This window comes from Poecilia mexicana, unplaced genomic scaffold, assembly GCF_051168715.1.
Source record: "Poecilia mexicana isolate PSO_F unplaced genomic scaffold, ASM5116871v1 scaffold_15, whole genome shotgun sequence".
Lineage (NCBI taxonomy): Eukaryota > Metazoa > Chordata > Actinopteri > Cyprinodontiformes > Poeciliidae > Poecilia > Poecilia mexicana.
The window spans coordinates 23694425-23710720 of NW_028263384.1; the positions used below are offsets into that span (position 1 = coordinate 23694425).

The 16296-nt window shown below is 39.4% G+C and overlaps 1 protein-coding gene across 1 annotated transcript in view; it reads right to left on the reverse strand.

Annotated features, from left to right (window-relative positions):
- The window catches only part of macrod2 (mono-ADP ribosylhydrolase 2), a 466505-nt gene that overhangs the window by 100720 nt on the left and 349489 nt on the right, over positions 1 to 16296 (reverse strand). The window contains exon 8 of the mRNA XM_088012960.1: positions 7802 to 7875. Coding sequence (XP_087869086.1) covers positions 7802 to 7875 — 74 coding nt within the window. The remainder of the gene's footprint in view (positions 1 to 7801; positions 7876 to 16296) is intronic.

A 16296-nucleotide genomic window follows, 5' to 3' on the forward strand; every position in this document is an offset into this window, starting at 1 on the left:
AAACTTTTCATTATCTTTGACAGCAAGAGCGCTTAATCAAAGCTGCGTCTCCCTCCACCGATAAACTGCAGAGTGAAAAGTTACACACTTAAGACCAACTTTCTCCTGTGTCAGTTAAGAAATGTGATATGTGATCTTAAATCTGAGCACTCCAGCTGGCAATATTTAAATAAACTAACCTGAGGTCAGGGAAATCAAAGAACACATCATAATATCCAGACGGAGCCCGATAAAACCCTCAGATCATAAAAGGCCCATTCCACTGCTTCTGGCTGAATGGCTACCACTAATGTATTAGAGTGCAGGTTACACATTAGCACTGATGCCAGAGCAGTAATTCTCTGAGAGGAGAAAAAAAAAACTAATCAGGTATTCATATTTTCCCTTTAAGGCATTTTAACACCCACAAGAGGATGCAGGTCCTCTAAGGCCAAACTCTTCATGCACACAAGCCAATAGAGTTTGTGGGTGAGGACTACAGCGTTGAGTCATGCTCCTGGATCTTGAACTGGTCACATTTCCCTGATTCCTTCAATCAAAGAAATCAATTCAAAGGGACTTCAAAAGACTAATGCTAGCTTTTAACACAGGGCAGATCAACATTAGTCCCCCTCTTGACTAGAGATCAAACACTCATTCACACTCTCACCCCTCACTTCATTTGTCTCTTGTGCTGTCTTTGAGGATATGAAGAGAACTGTATTGCAGTTTTCCAGCCAAACAAATAACTAAAAATGACCATGCCAAACATCTATGTAGCACAATTTTGATAAATTGTAAACTTATGAAATAAGTGGAATATGTCTTAGAGTTGGAAACTAGGGCTGGGTAATTGTAGAAAAGCATTACATTGCAATATTACAACAATTGATAACATATCGAGAAGAATATGATGAAAATGAAAAACAAAAACATTCAACTTCAGAAGAGTAATCCACTGGTGACTCAAGACAAAAAGCCTGTAGAATAGTGAATCTAATGACAAATCCAAATGACAATATAGATATTAGCTTAAAAACATCATTTGTACTTTATATCATAGTGAAAAACAAATATGGTGGCTTAGATGTAAATAAATTCAACAGCACTGATTTATTAGAAATCTGATGAACAAAATGATTGAGTTTGTTTGGATTTTCTGTTTGTGAACTGAATTCATCACAATGCAAACTACAATAGAAACAAAAACACAACATTGTTTACTCAGCCTGCTATACCTGCAAGATGATGTTTAATTTACATATTCTGAAGGTAAACTGGTGTATACAGCACCTGTAGCAAAACACACGCATCTTCTTCTGATGAATGACAACACTGTCATGTTATACAGCCATCTGTTAAACTGATATACATCCACATACATCTATGCAAACCATTATATAACACCAACAACTGTGTTCATTCCTAATAGCCACTTGACATTTGTCACAGAGTCTGCAGACTGGGTTTGTGAGTGAATTTATTATTAGATTTCTTAAGTGACAGATGCTGCTAAGGTAAACAGATTATTGACAGAACAGAAATTGGGACGTAAACAACTGTTTTGGGAGCATCACTGGCAAAGGAGCGTGCTTAATAATAAAGTCCAAGCCAGTGCCATGTTGAAAGGTGAAATCTCTACACATCAATTCTGTCCCGAGAAGCTCAGCGCAGCAGAGCTTATTACAGACTCTCAATCTGTCTCAAGTGCTCAGACTGTCTCAGTAATACGGGCCTGCCGGCTCCTTGAGATGGTTCATTAAAAAGCTTGGCTGTCCAGAGCACATCCATGGCAGCCAAATAAAGTGTCAGACCACATTTTTCATCTGTAGATTAAACCTATGTAAGCCCAAATTAAACCAAATTAGATCTGAAAATGAGAAATAAGCCAAAGCCAAATGACTGGAGAGGCATGCAGGCTGTGAGCAGGAGGAACCACTTGTATGCCATCTGCAGAGCTGGTTGTGCTGGTTTGAGGTTTCCTCACTTTTTTCTTGCCCAGGAGTCTTATACAATGTCTCATGCTCAAACCTTCCTAGATAAATATGCAGTTTGTAGACAATTTTTGTTCCATTTCTAAGTATTAATTCAACAATTCATAATAGATTTATGGTAAATGTTTCGATTTCAGTGACAAGCTACGATGGCTGGACGGATGGATGAATTTGATGGGCTACTTAGACAATTAAAAAGTAAATACAATTATGACTTAAAAATATTTTTTCCATGCCGTATTTTCTTTTTCAACAAAATAATAGGTCCTGGATCACGTGGATTTCACAGTTTTCCACAACTTCCAAGACTGAGGGGAAACCCCTCTGGGGCTTACGTCTTGTATATGGCAAAAATAATTTTCCTTTTTTTCTTGGGAACATTACACAGAAGCTGAGGTCAACCTTCCTCAATCGGTCATCTTTTCTGAAGTCTCTCTGGACCAAAGGATATGATATTCCTGACCGTGATGAGGACGCTTGTTCTATTACTGTGAAAGTTTTTGTCAAGCTAACAGTGAATTTCAAATTATCAGTGTGGTCCATTGTGTGCTGGTGAACGCATCATGGCTGCAAAACGCTGACCTGGAAGATAAACTTTGCGACTCAATCACACCCCACCGCTCCCTCCCATCCCATCGTTCCGTCTGGTCTCACACATAATATATTCCTGAACCGCAGACCACTTTTGTGGACATTTCAATTACATGCCGGTTGCATGACTACAGCATGCCAAAATCAAATGTATCAATTCTGGATAACACAGCTGCAGACGCTGACATACACAAGCCAGTCCATAATGTTGGAAAGAATGAGTCTGTGGAGAGGTTTGCAGAGGGAGCCTGTGGTCAGTGCTCTGTTACCCCCGGCATGTTAGATCCTCAGCCAGCCCATTGTGCTGAAATTCAGTCACAATAGCACAGTATCTTCCCAGAGCAGGCTCCTTATCATGGCGCTGAAATGACTCGTCTCTCTGGACGCCCACATCACAGACGCTTTGGGTCTGAGCGCACAAAGCTCGAGGTGAGCGAGCGCAGCAATCTATTGCTTTTGTTCAGTGCACGACAAAGACGCTCACAAACTTTTCTTTTTGACACAATCTTAAAAAAAAAAAAAAACGGCATGCAATTTATTCCCCGAGGCACTGTAACAATGCTTACCATTAAAAGAAAAAACATCTCACTGCCTGGTGATTGACTCTGAAGAAAGAAAAGTAACTGAGAATGAATAAAATAGCAAAATGACTTTAACGGAACAATATATTCAAGGGTTTTATTCTGAATGCTGGTATTGATTGATTGCTCTATGCAGTAAACAGATGTCATCTCATAATTTTTCATGACATGCTGCCTGAAATAGGATTGTGTCAGTTATCAATCACACTGACTCTAGTTGTGTCAATCGACCAAATGCTGCTGTGATAAATTGTATTTCTAAACATATCTGTGGTTGTCATCTTGATATTGCGGGTGCAGCTCAAAGCTCGCACAACTACCGATGACGGCACTTTGCAATTTGATTGTGTATCAATCTGAATTCAGCTTTAATTCAGCCTTTTCCTTCCAAGGGAAAAGAAATGTAACTACTGCAAATACTTAAAACACCAAACTGTGTTTTCTCCAGATCACTTCTAAATCCAATCCAAGCATCCGAAAGTCATAAGAACGTGAGGGAGATGTGACCTTGATACTTACGCTAAAAAAAAAGTTATCTGAAAGCTTGTCAAATTATGAGAGTTCTTCTTTCAAGCTGCAAATTGAAAATATAAATAACTTCTGAATTAATTAATGACTATATACATTTAATTGACAATGATTGTGTTGAACCTTGATTTTCAGTGAATGTGAATTTTTATTCTTAAAATAGGAAATTATCAAGACAACCACTGATTTATTTACTGCCTCAAGCCTGTATCTAGTTAGTCCTTCGCTGTCACGTAACTTACCCCCCAAAAAGAAAGAATTAATTGCAGTCCACCATTTACTGATCGGGCCAGTCAGAAAAAATAAAATAAAATAAATACTTACCCTGACTAATAACTGTGTTGTCCTAGCTTCAGCCAAAGTTAGACTTTTTTGTAAAATTTCTGTGTCAACACCATGCCTTCATCTATTTTTGAGTGAAGGTCCTGAAAGGCTTTGTTCATTTTTCCTGTTTCCACTGTGAAGACTCTTTCAACTATGCCGAGCCAGTTTTTTTATGTGCACTATTTGATCTAAGTGGGGATCCAAAAATCCAACATGCACCTGTGCCAGACAGACCACCATGGCTGGGTCCCACCATTCCAAGAGTTACACTTTAACTGTCCCAAACAGATTCCCAATCAGCCAAATAAAGAGACTGAGTGAGCTCTGCCTATCTGCCAAGATACTTATTGATCCGGATCAAGTAAGGTGATTCATTCTGCCTAATATTGCTGTTGTCCGGTGCAATAAAAGATGATTGATCACATATACACTAAATTGTTTTTCCTAAGATATCCTTTTACTTAAAAGTTTTAAAACTGGAATTCAAACATTTACACAACTGTAACTCAAAAATCACAACAATGTTTCAACATTAAACTGTACTTTATGTAATATAGCTTTTAATTTGCACCAATGAAGATCAAATCACATCAGAAGGCCTGAAACTAAAAGTGAACTGATGACCTGAAATAATTCGGGTAATATTTCTCTGACCGCTTTGGGGCACTCATGGAGCATTAATGCATTTCCAGGTAAACAGTTGATCCTTAAAAACAGAAGAAACATACTCAGAGGTAACATACTCAGCCCTGAGGGGCAGAACACTGAACTTCACACCCCAGAGCTCAACATGCACTATTTAAACTAGAAGAACATCAAAAGTGGCACACATTTTCCAAAAACATAAAATACTGTATGTTCCAACCTCACACTCAGTCATTGCAGGTTTTTAAAATGCCAATTTACACAGCAAGATAAGAAACAGTTTGACAGCAGCTTTGACTTTTACTCAGACAAAAGTATTTTGAGCAATCAAAACACTATTATTTAATTAGCTGAATAATATTTGATGATCATAAACTTGATTATTAATTTCCTTTTGTCCATATTTTCATTTTATTAGAATAAAGTGTTGATTATATTTGCTTGAACTCTATGCAAATTCTAGATTCTAAGATGCTTCCTTTAATTTGAAATAAGTCTTCCTCAATGAAAAGGCATGTCATTTATTCTTCAGACAAATTTTTACACATTATGGGGCTGATTTTATTTTATGAAGACTAATATAAATACATTTAGTTCAAATTTACTACAAGGAATACTTTTTTTTAATATTGCTTAAGGGAAAAAAGGCCTGGGATGCACCAGGAATTGTAAAGCATTGTGCAATAATGCATGAAGGGGAAATGGGAGCAATGACTCCTGATGTAACTCATGTTGCTCTGTGATTTGATCCAGTGTAGGAAAAATATTGCTGCACTTCTGGGTAAAGTACATCACTTTATTCTCTCTGATCTTGTTAAAAGCTTACTTACTTGGTCTACTTAGAGTTAAGTATTCACCATGTGTAACCAGACAGTTTTAACAAACCGTGTTTGGGCAGGCCTCTGCAGACCCCGCTCACCACTTGAATTGTAAAATGTTTTGCTTGGCTCGCCCAAAGCAGAGATACACATAAGTCAAAGCAATACAATATTGTGTCCTTTGATCAAGTGGCAATCTTAGATGTGGAACAACACAGCCACAAACGTCAGCTTCCCACATTACCCTTTTATTTACAGCCAGCAATAAGCCGTATGAAACACACTTGATGCCAGAGAGCTGATGGATTCCACAACTGCATGTTACAGGAATCATCTGGCAGAGAACAAGTGCGGCAAACAGCTCATCAACTGCAAAGTAATCTACCAACTCTGTATCATTTGGCTGCCTGTCCACAGCATTCATAACCCCAGCTGAGGGATGCTGCAGCACATCAAATTGTAAGCTTTATAAAACACCTCAATCCGCCGTGACAGATAGATATAAACAGTTCTTCGGTAAATAGAGATGACCCCCGAAGGTTACCATCACTCACTCACAGAGACTGATAAATGCTCCATAAAGACTCAAAGTGCCTCATGACAACTCGACAAAGCTCTGGCGTCATAAAACAAAAAAACGTATGATTGCTGTTCAACCTGTTAAACTCCATTTGAAAGCCGCAATACATACTGATGAAATAGTCTCAAACTCCTAGCAGTTTGTATAGCATTTATTCCCAGCTTTAGATTGGTTTCTCTTGAAGTGTAACCCTGCAAATTAGTGCTAAACATGTTGCAAGATAATATAATATAAAAGTGTTGGCACAGTGGTAAATGCAATGTTAACAGCACGGCATTTTCACTTGATAATCAGATCTAATCTGACATCAAGGCCAAGACGCTATGATAACGGCACAATTTATTTTCTGGCAAACACAACTATACTACAGCTGAACTGTTTAAGAAGCAAGGCTTTAAATTCATAGATAGAGATAATGCCACACACTGTATTCACAGCTGTTAAGTCACAACCACAAACTTCAATGTATTCAATTGGAATCCTGCTTAGAACATAAGTAGGAAATGAAAGAAAATTATACATGATTTTTTTTTTGGCAATAAAAATCTTACAACTGAAGCACGCACATTTGTATTCAGTACTTGCTAAAAAAATCTTTGCTAAATAAAAGTTTCTTTAGCTGCTTTTTCAAAGAATGGAGCAAATCAATGCAGCGAAAAGAAGGTGGCAACGTGTTCCCCAACTTGGGAGCCACAGCTTTTAAAAAAAAACCTGTCACCCGTGACTAGCAGATCTAAGGTTTCAGGATGTGTTATGGAGTACTTATAAGGTCAGAAATGTAAGCTGGGGCTACACTGTGCAAGTCTCTTTCTTGTTTTGGTTAAAAGCCTTGGAGCAGAGTTCTGTGCTCACTATTCACTGTTCACTACTTTTTTTTTTATTTAAGCAGGTAAAAAGACTGTTATGGTGCTTCACTTGAGAAGAGATAAATGCATGAATAATCACCTCCATCTCAGTTTTTGACATGATGTATCATGGTTTGGAGATGTTCCTTAACTGAAAGTAGCTGTTTTTGATATTTAAAAGAAAAAAAAAGAATCTCTGAGTTAGAGTTGAAAATCACACCAAGGTTTCCGAGGCTTGGCAAGAAAGTCAAAGCCCACATACACTCAGGTGCTGCTTGATATCAGGACTGTGACTGTCAGGAGCAATGATCATAGTTTCTGTTTTATCCCAGTTTAATCTCAGGAACATGCCAGATATGTCAGAGATAAAGTTATAAAAAAAAGTTTAAAGAAGAGTAAGGGAATAAAACCATATCCCAACATTTCACAGAGAACCGTTTAATCTGTGATTTGAAAATGTTCCATTAGCCCAGTAATTTACAAATTTGGCTTTATTGTGTCCAACAGATAAAACTTCAATAAAATACATTGGAGATCATGGTTTTGCTGTGACAACATGTGAAAACGTACATGGAGTTTAAATCCTGTTGCAAAGCCCTGTAAATACGGTTATTGCTGCTGATGAGTTATGTAATTCTGAGTTTAATAGCAATCCCCAGCAAAGACCAATTCAACCGTCAACAGACCATTTAAGCCTGATTAGTCTCAGACTGGCTTTTAATTTGATGTGCATGCAGACCTCAAATTGCCAGGTGGGTAAGACGTCCGTCATATACACAGATGCATAGCAAATGAGGTTGTGCGATTCAGCTGTGGACCAATCATTTATATTCAAAAGTTAAGGAAAGTGAAATAGGAAAAGGGCAATGGCTTCTTCGAAGCTGGAATTTACTTTTCACCCTGCAATGTGTCGTACCTTATCAGAGTTTTCTTCGATCCACTTCTTTACTGTGCCCAGAGCGATGTCGGCTGCAGGCTCGTTGGGATAGCCTGAGGAGACAAAAACAGTGTAAACAGCGGTTGTATTCAGCATGCAGATGTCAAATGGGAGACAAAAAAAGTCAGTCAGGCAAGCAAACACAGAAAACTGATATCTCCACAGGTAGCAGCAGAATTCCTCCTGAATCAATGAAAAGCAACCTGCTCGTATCAGCGAGATGAGACCAACTGTCTGATCAACTGCTGTTGACGAATGCTGCCAGATGCAGGGTGATGTGGAAACACAGACAGACAATATTACAGGGTCTTCAAAGTGTGGATACAAGCTACACACACACGCACAATCACACCCTCACTCATTACCACCTCAAGCAGAACTGATTAATGTTTTATCTTTATGGGGAAATTACACTTTGATGTGTGATCATGCACACCATTCCTTTGTTTTATCAGCTTGCCAACATGAACCTGGAGTCTAGGCACAATGCAGCAAACCATCATATTAACAGTTGTGTCAGCAGAGGAACCGTAACAGTTTGTTAACACTCTGAAGAAAAACTGTTCCTTGATTATTTTCTAATTAGACCAGGAAAATGAAGACTGCTGGATACTAATCTGTAGATCACTTGCTGCCAGTGTAGATAACTTCACAGGACCCAACTCCAACAGCGAGATATTGACTTAAAAATCCTCTGGGGCTGCTTTACTACCATGGTAGAGTAAATATGCCAGAACCAAAAGAGCTGACAAATTACTACCGAGAAGTTCCTCAGCTGTCCTGATTTTAAAGTAACTACACACTACCTGGCTGAATAAAATATATATCACCTTTATGAAAAACCTTCTAAGGTTTGGAAAATTACTACAGAGAATATTAACTTTCTAATTACTATTCTTCTCCTGTCTGTGGAAGGTTTTTTCTGGTTATATATGCTAAGCTGTCTCTCTTTCATGGAATGAGCCGTCCAGCTTTTGTGCTCTTAATTTTTTCCATAGAAAGTTCTGCTGGTCTAGTGATTCTGTGTATAACTGTGTGTTTCCTGGACACAGCCATTGGGCCACTAATCTGTTTTTCTTTTCATAGTAGGTACTCCTAGTGGAAAGCTTTTGCTACCAATAAATATGTGTACCATGTTTGTTTTACTTTCCATTCTCCCAGTGGATTTTGCATTTAGGTGGGTGTCTTACAGAAGTAGCCATTGACATTGGTGCAATGAACAATGAGTACTCATTTTTACTTCCTTAGAAAGTGACAGATCTGTTGGTGCCAATAGATAAGTGCTCTTTTTACGGGAAAGAGTAAAAAGAGCACTAAATAAATGAGCATACTCATTTATTTAGAGTATGCTTCCTTTTCTGTTAGCTCCAAGTCATTAATGACAGCTGGCCACTCTGGAGGTTTCTCACAGTCAAAGGATAATATTTCCTCCCCACTGTCACCCCATGTTTGCGCAGGATAAGAAATTCCTGTTGAATTTTCCTATTTGGGATTCAATAACATAATTGTTATTAAATGCTCTGTTTAATGCATGATCTGAAGAAAATTGCTTGACATCAAGCCTATAGTCAAAAAGTAAAATTTAAGTTTTCCACAAAGGATAATAACTGAACTCCTAAATGATGGAACAAGGTATTACATTTGGATGACTTCACATTAACCCTGATCCAGCAGCATTGGGTGCATTGGGGTAAGAACCTAGGTGGAGGAAGTGATGCATGATGTCTTAAGCTCATCGTTCAAGCTTGTGGGGGCAGTTTTATAATTTAAGGTTGCTTCAGTTGGTCAGGTCATGATCAACACTGTTAGAAGTCCAAAAAAATTAGGTCAGCTGTCTACACAAAAATACAGTATTTCATTTCCAGGCATATTATGAGATGACAATGCCAGAAATCATCAAGTTCAAAGTAGAAAAAAGTGGATCTCAAGGAGCTGAAAACATTTCTACATAAGTCCAGACCTTAACCCCATTAGGAATCATTAAGACGACAATATAGAAAGTTCTGACTCTTGTCATCAATACAGGATTGCAAATTCATGACGTAATGTTGCTGCTTGTGTTTTTGAATACATATTTTAAGTTTTGAATGTACTCCATAAGGTAGTTAGCTGCTGGCTGTTCTGGAAGTATCCTGTTAGCAACGTGTGTCCAGTGCAAAATGCGATGCCAACAAACAAGCATGGCATGTTTCTTCAGCCACTGTGACCCAGTACAGGATTTAAGACTCTGTTTAAAACCCCCGACCTCGTAAAGAACTACAGGTTGCAGCAGACAGTCTAACAACAAAGGTTAACACCTCAATTTCAACCAGCATCAACTGATCCAATGGCCAGGTCACACTGTACCTTGTTAGTTAGCACATGGGTCATATTTTCAAATGTAGACTTTTTTTTATTTTGTTCAATCATTGACATCAGTGTGTGACCCATGAAACAGCTTTACAAGAACAGCATCAACCTGTCCTTTCATACAGATGTAAAGGAAACTGAAAGGACGTAAAGACTTAACCTGAGCATTTATTGATTTTTTTTCCCTTATCTGTGACTCCTCCCGTCAAAGCCGCTCAGTAGCTCCTACCAAAATTCTCATAATCACCTGCTGAAATAGTCAATAAACAACATATGCAGATTCATGCTCTGGATCTTCACCTATGTGACTGCTGCTGATGCCTCTCCCCTTTTCTCTGTTTTTCTCCTCCTCTTTCTCAGTTTGACAGGAGTGGCCGAGTTACACTGATGAGAGAAGAGGGGGCTGAGACACTGCCAAGCCCTTGCCAAGTTCCCATTCAAGCTCAGGGTGAGGCAAGATGTGAGCTGCATACCAGCCAGCAGTGACTGCCAGCCTGCTCCTACAGCTCTGTTCTGCAGCATCTGCAGACAGTGCAAAGTCTGTTCACGGCTCCTGTCCTTTAACAGGAGCCCCCAAGAGCCATGCGCTCAGGAGCTAATCCAGAATGCCAAAATCTTCTAGTCACCTGACTTCTCCTACATCTCAAGCACACTTAACGTTTTCAGATGCATTTTTTTGTTCCTGCTGATGCTTCCTTTTAAGAACCTGTTCCCACACCTGTGCAGGTGTACCGACACCCAACTTGCACATCAAGTAACATAGGCAAACAGATGTGCGGCAGACAGGAAAGCTGAGGAAAGTAGTTTCGGGGAGATGGGACCAGCTGTTCAGTTAGCACAGACACAAGAAGTGTCAGAAGCGCATAAACAAATGAACAAAAAAATGTAAATAAAGAATTAAGTATCTACCTCTGTCCCCACGAGTCTGAACACAGGCTGGTAAACTTCTTCCAAAACGGAGACTAAAACATAATAGTTCCTCCATGTCACCATAAATGAGCTAAAGGTACAGAGAGCATTCAATCCATTCAGAACAGTTTCTATAAATTCTCTATTGATTTGACAACTACAGCTATTAATCATAGCAGAGCTGGACAGAACACGGGTTGAAAGAAGTGAACCAGAGGCCTAATTTAAAAAAAAAAAGAAAACTATCAAATCAATACATTCACACCACCTAAGATCAGAAAAGACACGATAAAATGAGATCTGGCAGAAAAAGAAGTATCAGTTGAGCTGCAGGTGGCCTGGCAGAGGAACTCAAAGTTACAAAGTTATGACAGCACCAATTTGAGTGGATCAGCAGCTTTCTCTCATCATGCTACTTTAAACTTTCCTCTCCTCTCCTCTCTCTTTGCCTCTCTGTCTCTTTCAGCTTGGCCAAGTATATTTAAACTGAGAGGAATGGATACAATAAAGTACTTTAAAACTCAACCTCTAGCACCACTCCTGGGCTTCCGAGTCCAGGCACCACCGGCAGCACTGCTGACACAATCCACTTTCTGAAAGATGTGCAGCACAGGATTGAGCCGAGTCCTTTATATGCTGAAGTGCACACAAAATGCACAAATTCTGTGCTGCTCTTACATCTCTTCCCCTCAACCGCCTCCTTTCTAGGGTTTCCTGTGTGCAGCGTTTAGGAGAAGCCAATCTGTCAGGTGGTGAGGCGCTAGCATTAGCCACAGTGATGGTGGGCCCTCCAGGGTCTCTGCTCGATTTGGCTCGCCTCTCTACTATGCTGGGAATATGGCTGGCTCAGAGAGATTTGTCTTAGTGAGGTGCACTGATGGGAAATGCGCGGTGCAGCGCCCCTGATGAGGGCTCAGGTGGTGCAGTGTTATTTCAGCTGAAGGCTTCTCTACTTTATCACCCAGCAGAGAGCAGCATCCGGAGAAAAAGGATCCAATGGCACGTGCCATGTTTTACGAAGGCACTTTGTGAGAATGTTTGCATAAGAGACTGAAAAAAAGCTAAAACAGTTGTAAATGTCAAATTCAGTTCATGGTATTTGATATCATACAGGTCAAAGGCAGCCTCTCCCAGTGCGCCATTAGTTCCTTTTAGCTAGTTCTGGGATATATTTAAATGCTAATTAAATATATTTAAAATAGTGTGGTTCAATGTTGTTTTATAAGGCAGATAATCTTGTCTTACGCCTGTTAGAGACATAAAGTTTTTTATTTAAAACAAGTTTTTTTAAAAAGAAAAAAGAAACATTTCTGTCCAATTAAAATCTTCCTTCCTGCTATTAGTGACTCAGAAAATATAGTCTTAAATTATACAAATATAAAACAAGAAACAATGTTTAAAAAGCTAAAAGTTTTTGTCTTCAGACTGAGTGAATCGATGGCGTCACAACACAAAAAAGCAACCACACCCATCACGTAAATATCTGTTACTTTTCATAAATTATTTTACATGTTGGTGAATATATCTTCAGTAAGATGCATAATACGAGTCTCTCTTTTGAAAATCCAGGTCCTGACAGAAAGGCAGAACGGACCATTTGTGATACAATATAACGCAGATTAGCTGATGGTAGTTTGAATGAGAGGAAGAAATCAGTAATGAAGGCAGCATTTTGCGGGCTGCTCTAGTTGAGGGAAGCAGAGCTGCGTGTTCATGTGGAAAGCACGCTGGGAAGTAGGGTGGTCACCCCATCAGGGCCCAGAGGAGAGGTGAGGTGACCCGGGGTGGAGGACGGAGTAGCGCCCCAGGACTCCGTACGCCGAAGCGTGGGTGTCAAACTGCCCGGAGCAGCTCTTACACCAGCAGTGCAACACGACAGTGGGGCCGTGACCGACTTTGAAGCCCACAGAAGGTTACAGAGACAAAGAGAGATGGGAGGCTGCTGAATGAGGAAGAGAGGCAGAAAAAGAGGCGGAAAGATGGAAATGTAGCCTCCGTGGCAAAACAGTTTATGACCTTCCTTGGAAACATTCCATAAAGGCGAAGGCTGGAATGTCCTAAATGCTAAAACTGAACCTCCCTAATTTACTAGTTTGGTTTTTTTTAAACATTCTCAACTCTGTATGATCTGCAGGAGTTAAGCACAAACCACTCTTTGCAGAAGCCTGCACTTATTGACCTGAGATTACTCAGTGCTTTTACATTTGGCTTATCATCCATGACAATGTTGGAGCAAAGAAAGTGTTTAGCGCAATTCAAGCTGTGTGACTCTATTAAATGGGCTACAAAGTTTCTGTTGCCACTCTGCTGCCCACAGATACCACATATTGCTCTGACGCACCTTGAAATTCCCAAACCCAGCCGGACTAAGCCCCGTGTAGTAAATCCTAGCCTTTAAGAGAGGGGGTACATTTTCCCAAGCCATCTCTGGCTAGCAAGCAGAAAGCCATCAACGTTAAGAGATAAGGTGCCATGAATATCTGCCACCCTCCTAATCCTAGACAAGGATGAAGAAAACCAGAGCATGATGCTGGCGAAAGGAAAAAAAAAATCTTTGCTGTGAAACACCTTTGATCTGTACACAGGAGCACTGTGGACATACCAGTAGAGCTTGGCTGGATTACAACCACATATCTCCCACAGGCACCAGCCAGTGCTGAAACTCCTTTGTCAACAATCTTCAGATCCGTCACGGAGACAGATGCACCAAAGGTGGAAGGTTAGACATAAACAGGGAAATATTTGTCCAAAGTAGAGTGGCAGCTCTGCTGCGCTGAGCACCTCTGATTATTTTGATAGGGTTATAAATGCATGCTTGAGAGGGTATCTGTCAGGCAAACAGTACACGTAATCTTCATGTCCTTGCGTTCACATCCTACCCGTCAATCCTCAGCTCCATGCAAACATTAATCTGAACAGACGTTTCCTGGAGTGTACGAGTCATCACAAGGCTGCTGGAAAATGCTCTTTCAGTGTCCGATGTGATCCTTGCAAGGCTAAGGTTTCTGCAGTAGGCTTGCCTAACTTTCTGAAATAAGCACAACCTCAGAAAATATACTGACACAAATTAAAGCAGTAATAGACCTGTTAGTTTTTGTTAGCTTTGTTCAGATTTTTCTTTAAAAGACATAAAGGAAGAGAAAATACTTCTATAGATTGGCCCTGAATGTTTAACTGAAAGATATGCTTTGATTTCCAATGCCTTGTTCTAAAATGTCAGTTTCAAGTGGAAACATCAGAGGTTTCTCATCTGTCTCAACCTCAAAATCCAACATGGTTGCTATGCTTACGAACATAAGTCATAATAAACCATTCATTAGCACTTCTCACTGCTTTTACTTTATGAAAACAGGTACAAGTTAAACTGTGCAAACTTTGCACGCAAACGTCTTGCTTTATATTTTCAAAATCAAAGAAAATGCAAGGGAAAAAAAATTTCTCAATTAGTTTTATAGCAACTTAAATTTGAAATAAAGCTTTTTTATATATATATTTATTAGGACAGCCAAATGTATATGGTTAAGTGTAGTTAATTAGCTTTGGATTCACCTTGCAAGTAATAGTTCTCCAAGTTTCTACTGAGCATTAATAAAGGTAATCCAAATAGCAAAAGAACTTGGAAAAACGTTTTTTTATGCCAGTGATTCCTTTCAATGCTTAGTGTGGAGAGCACTGAACCAACAAACCATGATATAGCCACATGAGCATGAAAATTGTACCAAAAATTAATTTAATTTTAACCGGAGCGACACTGAACTTTTAAAGTGCAGTTGAAATGTGCTCCCATGTTCTCAATATAATTGCAAAGTGCAGAATTGGACAATTTGTTGTATCTATTATGGAGCAATTAACTTTATTTCTATTGTCTGAGGGGATTGCTGTTATGACTTGAGTGGTTTTTAAAAACAAAAGAAAATAGTTCATGTTGTTTTGTTCTTTTTACTTTTTTGACAAAACAAAAATTGTTGTAAAAGGAAATGAAATCAACATAAATTGTTAACTAAAAATGATCTTGGCGATTTTTTTTCCAGTCTTGCTGAGGTCATGGTGATGGCGTCAAGATTTTATTTTTTATTTTTCCTCTAACGTTTTGGGAACCACTGGTCTATGCTGGATCCTAAAATAGAACTTTATACAAGTGGATTTGACTGTGCTTCTAGTTTATGTGAAAAAAACAGTCAGAAGAATGTGTTAGAGGAAGGACAGAAAAGAACGAGACACTAAAAGAGAAAGTGACCTCTCTAAGTCGAGGTAGTTGGACCCTTGGCTCTTTTGCAGGGAGACATTGAGAGGTGTCTTCTCCTTGGAAGGAATAATCCATTTAAACCCGACTTGCACACCTGTGATTGATGTCCAAACAGAAGCAGCACTTAATAACCTCTATCATGCTGGGTGACCTCGTGGCCCACGGTGGGCACCAGTTTGTTTATGGGTGGTACCTCCGACACACTATCTGTGCAGAAATTCTGTTGTGGCTAATGGGCCGGACTGAGGGATTGGACTGTCAGCGCAGTGTGAGCCCTCATTTTTCTTTCCGAGCGTCTAAGGTACAACCCGCGCTCCCTTACTACAACCCAACCTCCCTGTACTGCCGTCATCTGTCAGTGGAGATGGAGTCCTTTGGAAGACGGAGGCGTGTTGGAGAGTGTCAATTAGCATTAGCTTTCCTGACAAATCTGTTTTTCCTCATCACACAAAGGCCTTGGATAACTTGTTCCTAATTTCTCTCTGTCACAACAAGGGTGGAGATGAATTTGCCTTCCAGCTGCAATTCAAGTCTAGAACTAGGACAGCAGGGTTGCTAACTCTGGAAGTTGAACTAAAGGAATGAAGAAACATCCTATCCATAATGTTTAATAATTACAACAACTAAGCAGTGACTTTAACAATGTTTATGAAGCAAGCCATTATTAAAGCAGGCAGACTTAAAGTGAACAGATGTGAATTAGTTGGACTGTGTTTGTAAAAATGAGACAAATTTGTGGGTATCAGATTTTGATTACTGTCATTTTAAGGGGATTAATACTGTATTTAAAAATTTTAATTTAGAAAACTTATACAAGTTTTCTTGGTCTGTGGCTCAACAATAAGAATCCTCCTCTTGCAACTGGATGGCTGTGGGTTTGATTTCATCTCTATCCAGCTACGTCTCAATGTGTCCCCAGGGTAAGACAATTAAACCCAAATTACCTACTGATCTACATATTAGTGTATGA